We start from the raw sequence: 17830 nt of genomic DNA, 5'->3' as shown, positions 1-17830 counted from the left end.
TGATTTCTTTTTGCTGATAACAATCCATATAAAAAGGAAATTAGCATGAATCCAATATTGTTATGTATTTTTCCCACATGGATGCTTTGTTTATATCAGAAAATTTGACTTGCTGTCATGAAGTTTTGGTCATTGATCAAATATGAGTTTCTCTTTGAACCCCCTAATTTATTCTTACTCCTTTGCTCCGTTATAATAAGTAACACCACCTCAACAAATGTTTGTTAGCACCTACTATGTGCTAGGCTATAGTCCAAGAACTGGGGAATTAAGACAAGTTCTCTGCCTTCCTGGAGTTTATATTCACATGCAGGAAACAGACAACAAACAAGCTAATATCAGATGACATCAGATAATAATAAATGCTAAAAAGAAAAATAAAGCAAGAGACTTATTTTATTTTTGGGATGGAGTCTCGCTCTGTGGTTCAGGCTGGAGTGCAGTGGTGCAGTCGCAGCTCACTGCAACCTCTGCTTCCCGGGTTCGAGTGATTCTCCTGCCTCAGCCTCTCGACTAGCTGGGATTACAAGTGTGTACCACCACACCCAGCTAATTTTTGTATTTTTAATAGAGACAGGATATTCACCATATTGGCCAGGCTGGTCTTGAACTCCTGACCTCAAGTGATTCATCTGCCTCGGCCTCTGAAAGTGCTGGGATTACAGGTGTGAGCCACCGCGCCCAGCCTAGAGCCGTGTTTTAGAGAAGGTGGTTAGGGGAACCCTCTGTGGAGATAACATTTAAGCAGAAACTGGAGTATAATGAGAGTAGACTCTGTGAATATTCATGGGAAGAGTATTCCAGGCCTATGGAACAGCAAGTGTGAAGACCTTGCCACACAGAGGGAAGGTTGGTCTGCTGGGAGTACTGTGAGTGAGGGAGGAGGGGTGAACAATGACAGCATAGAGATAGGTCAGGACCACATCATGTCAACCTGTGGATCACAATAGGGTTTTGATTTTGTTTTGTGTTGGGAAGTCCCACTGGAGGGTTTTGAATACAGAGTGACATATAATTTTAGGTGATCTGTCTGGCTTCTCTGTAGAGAATAGACTATGGGGCAAGAGGGGAGAATGGAAACTGGCAAGCAGGATACTGTAGCACCCAAGGGAAGAATGATGCCAAATTGGACTGGGGTGATGATGGCCATGGTTGTGAGGAGAGGTGTTTATGATCGAGCTGACAGAACATACTGTTGGGTTGGGTGTGAGATAATAGAAGAAGAGAGAAATCAGTGATGACTTTTTGGTTTTTAACCAGAGCAAATAAGTGGATGGAGTTGCCTTTTACTTAGAAGGAAGAGTCGGAGTGAATGGGATCACAAGTTCCCTTTTGACCATGTTAAGTTTGAGATGCTAGTTTGACATATGCCTGTGGAAATGTTGAATAGGCCTTTGGATGTTTTCATTTGGAGCTCAGCAGAGTGATTGAGCCTGGAAAATAGAAATGTGGAAGTTGTTAGCTTATAACTGGTATTAAGGCCATGGGCCATAAAAGAGGGAAAGAATATAGACAGAGAAAAGAAACAGTACACTGGCCCCTTCAGCATTATGAAATCAGAAAAAGGAAAAGGATCCAGCAAAATGGACTAAGAAGAAACAGTCTATGGAGTAGGAGAAAAATCAGAAAAGTATAGTGTCCCAGAAGGCAAATAAAAAAGGGATTTCAGAATTAAGAACTCAATCCCATTTATAATAGCCACCCCCACCCAACACACACACCCACACCCACACACACATACACACACACACCCACACACACACACCTCTAGGAGTACATTTAACCAAGGAGATGAAAGATCTCTACAAGGACTACAAAACCTGGATGAAAGAAATTGTAGACAACACAAACTAATGGAAACACATCCCATGCTGACAGATTGGAAGAATCACTATCATTAAAATGACCATATTCACCAGAGCAATATACAGCTCCAATTCAATTGCTATCAAATTACCAATGTCATTTTTCACAAAATTAGAAAAATTAATCCTAAAATTCATATGTAACAAATAAAAGCCCGAATAGCCAAAGCACGCCCAAGCAAGGGAATAAATCTGGAGGCATCACATTGCCTGACTTCAAATTATACTACGAGGCTATACTAACTTAATCAACAGGCACTGAGACAAAAATAGACACGTAAACCAATGGAACAGAATAGAGAACCCAGAAATAAAGCCACATACCTACAACCAACTGATCTTTGATAAAATCAACAAAAATAAATAATGAAGAAAGGATACCCCATTCAATAAAAGGTGCTGGAAAAACTGACTAGCCATGTGTAGAAGAAGGAAACTGGACCCCTATCTCTCACCATGTACAAAAGTTAACTTGAGACGGATTAAAAACCTAAATGTAAGACGTGAAACTATAGAAATCTTAAAATAAATCTTAGGAAAAACTCTTCTGGACATTTTAGGCAAAGAATTTGTGGTGAAGACCCCAAAAACAAATGCAACAAAAATAGACAAATGAGACTTAGTTATACTAAAAAGCCTATATACAAAAAAAGAAATAGTCAATGAAATCAACAGGTAACCTACAAAATGGGAGAAATATTTGCAAATTATGCCTCTAACAAAGGACTAATGTCCAGAATCTACAAGAAACTCAACAAGAAAAAATAGCCCCATTAAAAACTGGGCAAAGGACATGAACAGACATTTCTCAAAAGAAGACATACAAGTGGACAACAAACACATGAAAACATACTCAGCATCACTAATCATCAGATAAGTGTGTATTAAAATCACACCGGCCGGGCGCGGTGGCTCATGCCTGTAATCCCAGCACTTTGGGAGGCCGAGGTGGGCGGATCACCTGAGGTCAGGAGTTCAAGACCAGCCTGGCCAACATGGCGAAACCTTGTCTCTACTAAAAATACAAAAATTAGCCAGGCGTGGTGTCACATGCCTGTAATCCCAGCTACTCAGGAGGCTGAGGCAGGAGAATCACTTGAACCTGGGAGGTTGCAGTGAGCTGAGATCATGCCACTGCACTCCAGCCTGGATGACAGAGTGAGACTCTGTCTCAAAACAAAAGAAAACAAACATAAAACAACAACAAACCACACCAAGATATCATCTTACACCAGTAAGAATTGCTGTCATTAAAAAGTCAAAAAATAACGAATGATGTGGATGTGGAGAAAAGGAAATGCTCATACACTGTTAGTAGGAATGTAAATTAGTTCAACCCCTAGGGAAAACAGTATGGAGATACCACAAATAACTAAAAAAGAACTATCATTCGACTCAGCAATCCTACTACTGGGTATCTACCCAAAGGAAAAGAAATCATTATATAAAAAAAGACTCCTGTACGTGTATGTTTATCACAGCACTGTTTTTAATAGCAAAGTCATGGAACCAACCTAAGTATGCACCAGTGGTTGACTGGATAAAGAAAATGTGGTATATATTCACCACAGGATGCTACACAGTCATAGAAAAGAACAAAATCATATCCTTTGCAACAACATGGATGGAGCTGGAGGCAATTATCCTAAGTGAACTAACTCAGAAACAGAAAATCAAATACCACATGTTTTCACTTATAAGCAGGAGCTAAGTAATGGGTACACATGGACATAAAGATGGAGAGAATAGACTCTGGAGACTCCAAAAGTGGAGAAGGTGGGAGGGGAATGAGGATTGAAAAATTACCTGTTGGGTACAATGTTCAAGATTTGGGTGATGGGTACACTAGGAGCCCAATCCCCACCCTTACACTTAATTCCCATGTAAGAAACACACGTGGCCGGGCGCAGTGGCTCACGCCTGTAATTCCAGCACTTTGGGAGGCCGAGGCGGGTGGATCACCTGAGGTCAGGAGTTCGAGACCAGCCTGACCAACATGGAGAAACCTCGTCTCTACTAAAAAATACAAAAAATTAGCTGGGCGTGGTGGCGCATGCCTATAATCCCAGCTACTGGGGAGGCTGAGGCAGGAGAATTGCTTGAGCCTGGGAGGCGGAGGTTGTGGTGAGCCGAGATCGTGCCATTGCACTCCAGCCTGGGCAACAAGAGTGAAACTCCGCCTCAAAAAAAAAAAAAAAAAGAAACACACGTACCCCTTGAATATAAAATTTAAAAAACTAAAAATGAAAAAGAAGGGGTTTCAAGAGAGAATAAGTGATAAGTGAGTCACATAATGCTGAGAAGTTAACTAATATATTTAGCAGCATGAGTACATAGGGATAAGTGATTGCTTTCCCTCATAAAACAGTGATCTCAAAATGTGGGGAGCTTGTTAAAATGCATATTCTGGCCCACAGCCCCAGAGATTCTGATGTAGTAAGTCTATGGTGAGGCCCCATTTTTAACAAGCTTATCAGTTGATTGAGTGGCCCAGATTTTAAGAAAAGTTGCACATAAGAACTACAAAGTTCATCTTATACCATGGTTTCAGTTTCATTTAAAGAGAAGAGATTCTCTCTTACCTTTTAATGAGGCAAGATAGGAGACCGCCGCATCATCTGTCAGGTTAGAATATTAAGCGCTGGAATTTGGAAGGGAATTTGTTTCATCCCTTAGATGATTCTTAAAAGAGATTGGCATATCAATTTTTTTTTCTGTATAGTTCATTTAAAATTTTACTTGAAAGTAGAGGGGTAAGTTTCTGAAGGCACTATGATTTTTTAGTAAAGGGAAAATAGATGTAAATTCAGTGACACGTAAAAGACAAGAGGCCCATTTGTATATTTTGAAATAATTTGAGAATTACACAATGAAGCAGGATGGGAATTATCCTTACACAGTTAACCCAATGGAAGACCTAACTAGGAATCTAATGGAAATGCCTGTACAGTACATATATCACCATGGTTAATGAAAAATCCTCAAACTTTTAAGTAGAAGAGGTAGAACTGAGGTGTTCTGACTTGATACCTGCTTATTCTTTAACCAAATAGCAAACACAATCTCCTTGAGTAGCACGGAGAGGGGTCCCCATGGCTTTGGGTTTAAGAAAACCATTGAGCATTAGAGGCTGCATCGGCAGGTGTATTGAATAGGAAAACGGTCTGTTAATTCTCCTGCTTTGCGGGGATCAACCCTGAGACATGTTCAGACATGTCCTTGTGGATATCCACACTTACACTTTCCTGCCTCACTCCCTCTCTCCTATAGAGTTTATCAAGCATTTATTGAGTGCCACATGTATGCAAGGCATAATAACCTTAAGTAATAACTATAATTCCTTCTACCATATGCTTCTGTTCCTACAGCATAATAGAGGGAAATGAAAATCATAAAAATACCAATAAGATAAATATTTACGTTGGGTCAAGCAGAGCAGGAAAGGGAAATTGTGGAGGGAGAGGAGGAAGCAACAGTTTCCCCAGGATCTCAGTGGAAGATAGTTTCCTCAACTATTCCTTGAAATACCATGGATAACTTAGTGGTAACAAGGAGTGTTATCATTTGTTGTGATAGTTAATTGTGTTCATCTTCTTTAAGCCACCTTTGACGCCTGGAACTATTTTGTATGAAGCAGAGCTATCACAATTTTCCGAAGACATAAAGAAGTGGAAGGAGAGATACGTTGTAGTTAAAAATGATTATGCTGTGGAGAGCTATGAGAATAAAGAGGTAAGACACTTCTTTGTTACTACTGGTTCTTGCACTATTCTTAAAAGTTTAGCTGGGTTCATTGGTGTGCCCTCTCCTTGGAGACTGATTTATTCAGTAAGCACTCATTCATGTAGGTACCAGTTTCAGCTAACAGATACTGATTGAATGCCTACTGCATATCAAGTGTTATACAAGGTTCTGGGTATACAGCAGTTGGTAAGACAGATGCTTGCTGTCTCGTGGCAAGGTAGACTTTGAACAGGTGATTACAAGTGAGTATGAAGATAGAAGGACCAGTATTTGGCATAGGAGCCTTTCCTATGATCATTCAGCCTCGAGATCTTTCTCAGCCACTGTCCTGATGTCTCTGCTCTATGTCCCTGTCTTCCCACTCTGAAGCCCTGTGCGTGACAGGTGGCTGAGGAGTTATTTCATAGGTTGTTATTGAATTTGAATCTGCCTGGGTTTGCCTGGGTTCCTAGGAATTCAGAATGCCTCACATACTTTATTCCCATGGAGGTATTTTTTTTTCATTTAACTTTTTTTCTGGTTATTTCATTATTTTCCTTATCTGTAAAATGTGAAGATGAGATAATGGGTGTAAAGCATTCAGCACTTGGGAGGACTTCAGTTTTTATTGGTTCCCATTTCTTTCCTTATGTAGGGAGGTAGTGTGGTACAGGGGAAAAAATATCAGGCAGTGAATTTGGCAAACTAAAGGTTAGGTCGAGTTGTGCCATTAACTAGAAGTGAACTCATTGACAAGTGACTTCTTGTCTTCAGGCCTCAACTAAGCTAAACAGTTACGTCAAATGATCCCACTGTCCTCCCAGATCTCATACTGTGCACATTTTTTAGTCTACATAGACCCTCAAGCTCCCTTTGAAATGAACAGGTACTATTTATCAGTGAAGGATAGTGACAGATTTAAAACTCTGCTCTCTGGCCTCTGAGCTCAAGAATAGTCAAGACGGCTGGGTGCAGTGGCTCATGCCTGTAATCTCAGCACTTTGGGAGGCCGAGGCAGGCAGGTCAACTGAGGTCAGGAGTTCGTGATCAGCCTGGCCAACATTTTGAAACCCCATCTCTACTAAAAATACAAAAATTAACTGGGCGTGCTAGTACATACCTGTAGTCCCAGATACTCAGGTGGGTGAGGCAGGAGAATCACTTGAACTTGGGAAGTGGAGGTTGCAGTGAGCCGAGATCACCCTACTGTACTCCAGTCTGGGTGACGGAGCGAGGCTCCATCTCAAAAAAAAAAAAAGAGTAGTCAAGATAGTCTTCATAGAGAACTGTGAGGAGTACTCCTGATGCTAGACCATTAGGAAGAGGCTTCAGACGGACAGACCAATCTGTTTCCTTCCCATTTCTCATGGAAAATAGAAATAAAATATACTACAAATTTATTTCACAAGATACCAGGTAAAGCTCAAGTGCTCTCGGGTAGACTTACTCTTTTCAACATTTATTAAGCTAATATTTTCTCTGCTTATCAATATTAGGATTTTATTCAACACTTGATGTGTACTCAGCAACAAAGTATCAATACGCTACAAATAATAATAACAAGTCATCTTATGTTTTGTATGACCCATTACAATGTCCTTTCAGAAGAGCTTGAGGAGGGACAGTGTAGCGTAATATGGCCCATATTTAGGGCTTTGACTCATACCTTTACCACTTACTTACTAGATATAGCGCCCTTGCCTAAGTTAGAAATCTTGAGTCTCAGTTTTCTCATCTATGAAATGAGATCCGCGTGATTTCTTTGCCGTGGTGTTGAGCACAGTAAGTGAATGAATGTACTGAAGCATTTAGCATACGGCTGGGCCTGTGGTCAAGCTAGAGCTGGGTGTGGAGCAGTTGTTGGTATGATTACTACTGACCCATTGAGAGGAAACAGCCCTAGATCTTGTTCTTGGATTTATTAAAGTTTTTCACTGCATTTAACACTAACTGAAGTTTCATTTTGAATCAAATGTTGATGTTTTTCCTCTTTTCACTTATTTCAGCTTGCTCTCTCAGCTTGCAGTTTGTACATTGCACTGCTTTTTCTTTGTTCATCATTTTTAACTGAACCTGTTCACATTGTTAAGATATGGTGACTGAAGTTGGTAATAACCAAGTATTTTTTAAAACTTGGAATTTTTTAAAGTTCATGCAGTTTGTCATAATTTCTCAAAGTTTTAATAATATATATTTTTTTAGTTTATGGAAGTATCTTATAAAATTATGTCTAAGAATTACGCATTAAGTACCTGTAAATTGTCTACTATTTTATTTAGAGTCCAATTTTGGCTGGCAATTAAACAGGAAAAGTAAAACATTCTCACTTGATAATCAGTATCTATTTTGTGTGCACTGGGCCTGGACAGACATGAATATGAATCCTGGATGTGTCACCTACTCACTGCTGGGCCATGGGCAAGTTATTCAGTTTCTTTGCGCTTCACATTTCCCGTTTGAAAAATGGAGATAACATCTAATGCATAGTACCGTTTTGAGGATTAAATGGTATAATGCTTATAAAAGCCAATATTGGAGCCTGTTATAACTAATAATACAATTCACTTTTGAGTCCAGTCTAAATAAAATTGCTTCTAAATCGTCTTAATATCATATAAGTTTAGATTCTTCTCTCAATATTATTGTTTCACTATAATGTAGCTCTGTGGGAGTGCTTAGAGTTTTTTAAGGTATTATTTCATGAGGAACCCTCAATTATGTAGAGATCCTCCTTCCTGGGTTAATCATTCATTCAGAAGAGTCCTCCAGTCTTCCTTATTAGGATGAATAGGTCAGACTGCCAGAATTCTGTGATAGTGGGTATATTCTGCTCCCTGACATGCTTAAGCAGTTGATTAATGGTTGTTACAAGTATGAAGACAAGCCTTTTAGATATCTGAGAGTTTGTTTTATTTGGATCTCTTCACTATCTTATTGCTGCAGAATATGTTACCGTTACTCTGATTATGTTGGTCAGATCAACATTATTTAGTTATTTCCAAGAGTACATTCTAGATTTTGGGTTTCAAAGTTTCTTAGTTTCAATTCTCAATGTGCCTTTAGATTACTAGTTGCAGAATTTTGCCTTGACTTTAGCCCTCCCGTCAGATGCGCATACTTAAATTTTATCTTACCTGTATGTCCTTGTGGGCATATGTGCTTACCAAACTGCTTTAGCAATGCCCTGTGCCTCTTTTCTGTGTCTCAAATAGCAGAGCTTCTTGTCTGCTGGCCAGAATTTTTTCTGATGTCACAATGCTGTACTTTCATCTCAACCATTTTGCTGCAAAACAGTTTCACATCTGAGGGCAAAGTAGTGGCATATTTTATGCCAACATTTTAATGTTTTGATGAAAATCCATGGTAACTATCATTGCCGCTACGTGTTCCACAGTCTCATGAGTCATCATATGTGGCCCACGTCAGTCACCAAGCATTCTGTGCAGTATTTCTGTGATCGTCACCTTTGTGGTTATTATCAGAATGATTTAGGTGTTAGCATCTGAAATGACAAATGTGGTAGGGACTTTCTGAGTTACTGAGATTATGTTTTCCACGTTCGAGAACATACTTAGGGTGAATCTCCCTGAGATTAGGGACTCTTATTTACCATGTTGTGACCGTCACATGAAAGTATTAAAATATTACCTTGCCATTAGCAGGTATTCAAAACATATTTTTTGAATAAATGACTGTAACTCAATCACATAGTATGGGGATTGCTATCTCTGAAAGTCTGAATCTGTCTATTTGTTTTATTCCTGGTATTTTCCAAAAATCAAATGGGGAAAAAAAATATCATTCCTATATGCTTTCCTCCCCCAGGCCTATCAGAGAGGAGCTGCTCCTAAAAGCCGAATTCTTCCAGCTGGTGGCAAGGTGTTAACCTCAGAAGATGAATATAATCTGTTGTCTGATAGGCATTTCCCAGACCCTCTTGGTGAGTTGCTGATCATTCTTTTCCAAGGCAAAATGACTAAGCTTCTTTATTTAGCAGAGCAGTGTTTCTCAGTGAAGGAGAGGGATTTCCCTCCAGAGACATTTGGCAGCATCTGGAGACATTTTTGTTTGTCACAACTGGAAGGAGGGTGCTATGGCATTTATTGAATAGAGGCCAGGGATGCTACAAAACATCCTACCACGCACAGGACAGACCCTAACAACAAAGAGTTATCTGGCATAAAGTATCAGTAATGCCAAGGTTGAGAAACCCTGGGCTAGACACTCATGCCTATAGACAAGTGGAAGATGTGATTTCTATAGTTTAGGAAAACATTTTACCACTTCCGTTATTTCTAATCCCATTCAATAATACACAGTCAGCCTCTGTGTTTCTAGCACATGGAAAATGTGCCATCAGCCAGGTATCTTGAAGCTTTTGGAATATATTGCAGGCTTTGATAGCACTCCACAAGGCAGCAGAAATAAACAGGTAGGGCCCACTCCATGACATGTACAATCCCATCTTTTAGTAAGCAAGCCTGGACCTGTCAGGGAATACTATTTTTCTAATTATAGGATGATATACAAGTAAATACCCTAAATAGACAAAAAACCTTTTAATCAGTGTTACCGTAACTCATAGCTACTGTGAAAAAAAAAAAAAAAAAAAAGCATTGCATTAATTTGCATATCTATAAATAAAGCTGGGATGCTGCTATGGAAAGAGAATTGGGAGACTGGATTTTTATCTAGTTCTGGCTGTGCCACTTACCAAATGCTTTAGCTTAGCCGGCTGCTGAACAGTTCTGGTTTCTATTTCTTCAACTCAAAAACAGGGCTTTGAACTTAAAAACCTAGAAATGTCTTTCTAGCTCTAACTTTCTTTAATTCTCATTCATTCCACTTTTTACATATGGAGAAATGATGGCTAATATATAGACCAAATAGGGCATTTCATAGAGATTCATGAAGTGTGGATAATGTAATAACTCCATTTGGCTTTGCGTAAATCATACTACCCAGTAATTACTTGGTTCCTGAAGAGAGCCCTGGTTCTTATTAATGGACATAATAATTTAATTAGAATTTATGGAGAAAAACGTAATCATTTTATCAATTGTTATTTCAGTGCTGACTGCTTAGCATAGTGTTTTTAATAACACAATTACGGGATTGGTACATGGACCATAAACCAAGATTAACAAATTATTACTAAGTAATTCATGCTAAAACAACATTTTATTGCACTATGCATATTATTATATTTTCTTTTACATCTACTTATATGCCCTTGGAGGTGGAGCTGCAGCTAGAAATGGGAATACCAACATGTTGACTCATCCAAATCTCTCTCAAACTTTCCAATGAAATCAGTCAGAAGAGACAATATGTTTATTGATTTATTGCTGAAATCATATTGGAAGGAATGAAAAGGACTAAAAAACACAAGTCCTGTGTGATTAATCCCAGTTGGCCCAAGGCTTCAGATTGGGGCATTTCAATGACTTTTTAAAATTGTGTGGTGTGACCTTCTGACTTTTAAAATAGAATATTCTACAGTAGATCAGTTGTGATATTCTTGTAACTCAGAAAAAATTCACTGATGCCATCTGGAAAATTGTTGTAAAAGGTTGAGAGATAACTAGAGGCTAATAGGAATGAATTTTATGGGCTTGTTGAGGCTTTTTAAATGCAAAGGGTCAATGTTGCTTTTAGTTGCTTGTACAAAATTGTGGCATTCTTGGAGAGGGCAAGGAGGATTGATAGAACCATGTCAATGAAGAAGACTGACTCTGTGATATTATTTCTACTGGAAAGAATAAAGGCATAATAAAGATGGGAGGCTTATGAATAAGTGCATTTCTTTTTCTTTTCTTTTCTTTTTTTTTTTTTTTTGAGACAGAGTCTCGCTCTGTTGCCCAGGCTGGAATGCAGTGACGTGTGATCATGGCTCACTGTAGCCTCAACCTCCTGGGCTCAAGTAATCCTCCCACCTCAGCCTCTCGAGTAGCTGGGACCACAGCTACATGCCACTATGCCCAGAAAAACAAAATGAAACAAAAAAACAAAAAAGGAATTGCAGAAACAATGGTCTTACTCTGTTGCCCAAGCTGGTCTTTAACTCCTGAGCTCAAGTGACCGTCCTGCCTTGGCCTCCCAAAGTGCTGGGATTATAGGCATAAGCCACCATGCCTGGCCAATAAGTGTATTCTTTACAGAGTGTTCAGCTAAGTTGATAACAGAAAAAAATGGCCCCATGTTTTGTTAAAGTAATTCACTTGTTTGGCATTTTACTGGTTAGCATCTGGTTCACTGCATACAACAAAAAACTCAAAGTTTTATTATTTCACTAAAGATATTTGGATATTCGTCCAGGGCTGATGTGGACTAAATTTGTCAGAAGCTCAGGCTCTTTCTTGCTTTCTCCCCCTTTGTTTCTAGGTTGTGGTCCCTACTGGCAGAGTCCAGGGTGGCTGCTGAGCTCCTACCATAGCGTTCTCATTCCAGATAATAGGGAGGAGAAAAGGAAAGGAGGGGGGTACAGTCACTTTCTTTAGAGATACCTCCAGGAAGTTTCATATGCCACTTCAGTTTATATCTTACTGGACAGATCTTAGTAGCTGTGGGCTCACCAAGCTGCAAGGGAGGCTGGAAATGTAGTCTTAGTTTATGTAGTCACTTGCCCATCTAAAAATCAGGGGCCTTATTCTCACCAGAAAGTGAAATAGATATCATTTTACAACTATAGGTGTCCCTATAGCATTCAATCATTCATTCATTTGCTCATTTTCATGTTGATTCATTCCCAGCATTGTGCTAGGTCCTGGTAGGCCACGGCTTGTGCTCGCGGTGCATTCTGCTCTGTTACCTTCAGATTCCGGGACACTGGAACCGAGCTCCCATACATCCCCAGGAATTTATTCTTCGTTTAAACCAATCCTGATTGATTGATTGATTGATTTCGAGATGGAGTCTCGCTCTGTCACCCAGGCTGGAGTGCAGTGGCGTGATCTCAGCTCACTGCAACCTCTGCCTCTCGGGTTCAAGCATTTTTCCTGCCTCAGCTTCCTGAATAGCTGGGATTACAGGTGCGCACCACCATGCCCGGCTAATTTTTGTATTTTTAGTACAAACGGGGTTTCACCATGTTGGCCAGGCTGGTCTCGAACTCCTGACCTCATGATCCACCCTCCTCGGCCTCCCAAAGTGCTGGGATTACAGGCGTGAGCAATTCTGATTTATTAATTTGCCAGAATTGACACGGTTCTGTAGCCTCCCATGTGGTTATGATTCATTTCCCTGTATTCCCAGTGCTTTCAATGGTCTCTTAGAGAGACCCTCTTCCTTACCTTTCCCTGAGATTGGCGCCTAATACATATGCAGGAAGTACAGAACTAACATTTTCTTCTGCTTGTTCTCTGTGACTCTGGAAAAAGTTGGGACTCTTTTAACCAAGTGCAATATCATGTAATAGGAATGCATGGAAAGGAGTAAAGTTTAGGTAGGGGTTCTGAATAGTAGTGGGTTTAAAATGAGTTTCTTGGAATTGATTTTGAGGGAAGAGGTAAAAGTCCCATTGTCTAGGGCTTTAAAAAATATCCTAGGCCAACACAGCATATTTTTCACTCAACAAACTGAAGTTGAACATCTGCTGTGTTCCATGACTGTGCTATGGGCTAAGGATGCAAAGCTCTGGAAGATGCAGTCTGCGTCTCTCGGCTCTCACAGTGGGTAGCAGTGGTTCTCTCTGGGGAGGAGAACAGCCCGGGAATCCATCTCACTCCCTTTCCCCACCTCCTCACCTTGAGTATGGGCGCTGGGCATGAAAACAGGTCATTGCAGTATTTGGGGAGAACAGGGTAGGGAGCACCTAACTCTGTCTCTGGTGGCAGTGGGATGTGCCAGCAAAGGTATCCCAGAGGAGTGGCTTTTGAACTGACTTTTGAAGGATGAATGAGAATTTTTTATGGGAAAGCATGATGGAAAGGAAGGAAGAGAGGGTTCTTTGGACTGTAGGAACAATATAACAAGTCATGGAATGGGTGAACACACCCTGGGAGGGTACAGGCAGAGCGGAGGGGAGGCCAGCACAGAACAGGGCAGGCACCAATGCTTAGCGAGGAGATGGAGAGAGTCAGCAGAGGAACCAATAAAGGTGATAAAGAAGAAACAAAATTCTACAAAGCATGAAGGAAACCAGGAGAGAGGCATTCCTGGAAGTCATGGGGAGAGAATGTTTTCAAAGAAGGGGTAATTAGCAGCAGCAAATATTCCAAGTCAGATGAAAAGAAGCAGCCATAGGCTGGCAGTCAGGATGACATAACTGGCTTCAGCAGTTGGGTTTCAGGAGTTGGTAGGGACAGGAATCAGAGTGAGGTGAGAATAAGGTTGATGGCATAAAAACAGCAAGTGGTGTTTGGCAGTGACGGGGAGGAGGGAGAGAGTGCAGGGCAGAGAGCAGCCCTGTTGGAGCTGGAGCCTGCAGGGCCAGTAGAGTGAGGGGCTGCACAGGTGGTCAGTGGCCTGCAGAGGGCCAGGAGGGCAGACGGAGCTCTGTTTGTGGGTCTTTAGACATAAGGAAGTTGAGAAAGATTGTGCCCAGGCTGGGCGCGGTGGCTCATGCCTGTAATCCCAGCACTTTGGGAGGGCAAGTCAGGTGGCTCGCTTGAGCTCAGGAGTTTGAGATTAGCCTGGGCATCATGGCAAAACCCTGTCTCTACAAATAATACAAAAAAACTAGCCGGGTGCGGTGGCTCATGCCTATCATCCCAGCTACTCGGGAGGCCGAGGCGGGCAGATCACTTGAGGTCAGGAGCCTGGCCAACAAGGTGAAACCCTGTCTCTACTAAAAAGACAAAAATTAGCTGAAGGTGGTGGTATGTGCCTGTAATCCCAGCTACTTGGGAGGCTGAGGCAGGAGAATCGTTTGAATCTGGGAGGTGGAGGTTGCAATGAGCAAAGATTGTGCCACTGCACTACAGCCTGGGCAGCAGAGCGAGACTCTGTCTCAGAAAAAAGAAAACATTGTGTTCTTGGTATCCTCACTGTCCCCGTGGTGTTGGGTAGGAGGCCAGGCAGCCAGCAGCAGTGTAACAGGACAAGCTGGTGGAGGGATGCCAGAGGAGCTGGTGCTCCCAGTTTCCCTACCCTGTGAAAATATCTCACCGACTTTCCATCCCATGCCCTGCCCCAGATAGTTACCCTCACAACCTGAAACACATATTTGAAGTAAAAGATACACGTTTGAAAAGGTATTTGTGTTTTCAATATTTCTTTAGCCTCCAGTGAGAAGGAAAACGCTCAGCCCTTCGTGGTCCTGCCCAAGGAATTCCCAGTGTACCTGTGGCAACCCTTCCTCAGACACGGCTACTTCTGCTTCCACGAGGCTGCTGACCAGAAGAGGTTTAGTGCCCTCCTGAGTGACTGCATCAGGCATCTCAATCATGGTATGGCGCGGCTCCCCTCTCCTCCCCGGGGCGGGAAGTGGGGCAGCCCTCGCTGAGTTGTCCTGGTCCATCATCTGTTGCAGTGATTCTCAGAAAGAACCGCAGATTGGCCAAGTGCAGTGGCTCATGCCTGTAATCCCAGCACTTTGGGAAGCCAAGGCCAACAAATCACGAGGTCAGAAGTTCGAGACCAGCATGGCCAGTATGGTGAAATCCCACCTCTACTAAAAATACAAAAAAAATTTAGCTGGACGTGGTGGTGGGCACCTGTAATCCCAGCTATGTGGGAGGCTGAGGCAGGAGAATTGCTTGAACCTGGGAGGCAGAGGCTGTGGTGAGCTGAGATTGTGCCACTGCACTCCAGCCCAGATGACAGCGTGAGCCTCCGTCTCAAAAAAAAAAAAAAGAGCCACAAATGGTGCTGCCCCAGGGAAGAAGGGGGAAACAGGTAAAGGGAGAGTTCTATGCACAAGGAACCTAGCCTGCTTGCTGGTTTTCAGGCGGGTCCGGGAGGCCCCGGTGAAGCATAACATGGGGCAGTTATCTGGCCACAAGTTGGTGGGGGCATTCTGACTGCCCTGAGTTTATCCATGTAGACCATTTGGCATATACTTCACTCTCCTTCTTCCTGATTTAAAAAAATCTAAATGCCAGCAAGAACGTGCCAGTTTTCCCTGGCAAATGCTAGTCTTTATGACATTTCCTTCTTATTTTCACCTTTATTTCTGAATAACAGTTACTCAGTTAAGATCAGTGGCACAGTCTGTGGTAATCTAGTATTTGTTTCTGAATCAGTGGTTCTCAAAACTTTAGGGCTCATAAGAATCACCAGGAGAACTTAAATAAAACTCATATTCTTAGGCTTCACCCCCAGACATTCTGACTTACTGGGTACACCGTGGGGCCTGGACTTGGCTTTTCTAGCACAAGGCCGAGTGGCACTGATGTTGCTGGTTCGAGAACCACCCTTGGGGTGGTGTTGCTTCAGACCATGTTGCCTCCAGGCACGGACTTAACCAATATGACGTCAATAGTAAAAGAGACTTCTCGTTCCAATATGTGATGTATATACTGAGGTGAATGCTGGTTTTTCTGGACTCCACAAAGTCTTCAGTTACAGACAACTGCACTCTTTGTTCTTGGCACTTGGAAAGGCAGCCAGTCTAAGAACACTGGGGGCTTACTCTGTGCCAGCCTCTGTGTAGGTGTTAGGAACAGGGTAATGAAGCATGCACAGTTCCTGTCTCTGGGAGTTGAAATTCAAACAAGGAGGTTGGATAAACACTCACCAATTATCTTTTGAAAGTTATCACAGTTAATGTGTTAAAGAGCGACGAGAGGTTACTAACTAGTGAAGAAAGGAGTGCCGAACTTTCAGCTCTCCAGGGGAGTCCTCTATGAGCAGGTGACATTTGAGCTGAGTCACCTCACCCATGTGCCTTTTTTTCCTAATATGGTTAATTTCACTGTATACTTCTTTTAAAATTCAGAGGTTTCCCTGAGTGTGTCAGTCCCACAGAGCGAGAGTCACTAGTGATGCATCTCAACTAATTCTTGGCTTTAGCTGTGTTATCGATGGGGACTCGTGGAAAAAGATAAGGTCAGTCTGTTTTGCCATGGCAACTCTGAGTCACATTCGTCATCATACTGGCTCATAACTAGTTAGGAACTTTATGAAAAAAAGATACTTTTATTAAAATCTTGCCTTGTGGTTTTGATGTTCTAGAGACAAAGAATTGCCCAGCACTGACTGCTCCATTTAGTTCATTTTCCACTGCACTTGCCCGTCTGTGTTTAGGGCCTTGGTCTAGTAGGAACATGCAGTTGGCACTCAGCACGGGAACCGCGAAGTTTCACTGAGTGCAGAATGCTCCCTGCCCAGCCAAATGGGACTTACTGCATTCCCCCTTTCATGTACATAATAGGAATTTCTCTGAGGAGTTTTTGGATGTTATGTAGCCTGCATTTAGACTCCATTTATGGAAGATTTCAGCCCATTCAAAACCCCACTCTGCTCTCCAGTATGTTATCAAAGGCACCAAGATAATGAGGTCTAGTCATATTTCCCTGGTTCTGTGTCACATTCCTCTGCCCAGAAACTGTTTTATCCTCGCTGAGGCTTTATGCAGACTTAATTTGGCATAACTTCCAGTAGCTCCAGTCAGAACCAGAAGCTGTGATGACATTGTAGGGAACAGTCCTTGACTATCATGGGCCAAAGAGCCGACCTTTCTTTTCTCGCCTCTTTTTCTGTTTTTGACAGCACTATGAACCACTCATCTTTATTGTGTCACATTTTCTGTTCTAGCCTGTTACTCATTGCATTATTTTGAGTAAACCAGAAACAGGCTTTCACAAGCTGCCACTTAACCACTTTTTCCCATAATTACCCAAAAACTTAAGAAATAGATTTAAAATTAGAGCTGGGATAAAGGCTAGAAACCCTGAGGTGGCTGCTGGGAGCCTGCTATCCTCTACCTGCATGTAGGCGAGGAAGGGCTGTCAGCCTGCTGTGGCCATTGCTTCATTGGCTCTCAGGCCACCATACTTCTCTGTTGAGAACTGGGTCCTAGGCATTCTAGTATCAGAGGCGTGTAAACCAGAGCAACTCCATCTTAAACAGGAGCTGGGTAAAATGAGGCTGAACCTCCTGGGCTGCATTCCCAGATGGTTAAGGCATTCTAAGTCACAGGATGAGATAGGAGGTCAGCACAAAATGCAGGTCATGAAGAACTTGCTGATAAAACAGGTTGCAGTAAAGGAGCCAGCCCAAACCCACCAAAACTAAAATGGCGACAAGAATGACCTCTGGTCATCCTCACTGCTATACTCCCACCAGTGCCATGACAGTTT

General features: G+C 41.9%; 1 protein-coding gene and 1 long non-coding RNA gene across 6 annotated transcripts in view; one reads left to right on the top strand and one right to left on the bottom strand.

The window, feature by feature from the left end:
* The window catches only part of NIBAN1 (niban apoptosis regulator 1), a 173609-nt gene that overhangs the window by 72774 nt on the left and 83005 nt on the right, over nucleotides 1-17830 (top strand). For all 3 annotated transcript variants that reach the window (XM_024793704.2, XM_024793703.2, XM_071077084.1), the window contains exons 3-5: nucleotides 5466-5597; nucleotides 9414-9528; nucleotides 14810-14977. In XM_024793704.2, the coding sequence (XP_024649472.2) occupies nucleotides 5466-5597; nucleotides 9414-9528; nucleotides 14810-14977 (415 nt within the window). The remainder of the gene's footprint in view (nucleotides 1-5465; nucleotides 5598-9413; nucleotides 9529-14809; nucleotides 14978-17830) is intronic.
* On the bottom strand, nucleotides 1300-8848 carry LOC139357928 (uncharacterized). Of its 3 annotated transcripts, none has more exons than XR_011611984.1 (4): nucleotides 8723-8848; nucleotides 6709-6830; nucleotides 4448-4547; nucleotides 1300-1433 (listed from the first exon to the last, which is right to left on the bottom strand). It is a non-coding gene; the product is annotated as an uncharacterized lncRNA (long non-coding RNA). The 3 variants fall into 3 exon arrangements; XR_011611983.1 differs by lacking the exon at nucleotides 8723-8848 and adding an exon at nucleotides 7916-8047; XR_011611985.1 differs by lacking the exon at nucleotides 8723-8848 and adding an exon at nucleotides 7841-7975.

The sequence above is a fragment of the Macaca nemestrina genome, chromosome 1, assembly GCF_043159975.1.
Source record: "Macaca nemestrina isolate mMacNem1 chromosome 1, mMacNem.hap1, whole genome shotgun sequence".
Lineage (NCBI taxonomy): Eukaryota > Metazoa > Chordata > Mammalia > Primates > Cercopithecidae > Macaca > Macaca nemestrina.
The sequence above is the reverse complement of the archived record's forward strand: the minus strand, read 5'-3'. Positions and strand labels throughout refer to the sequence as shown.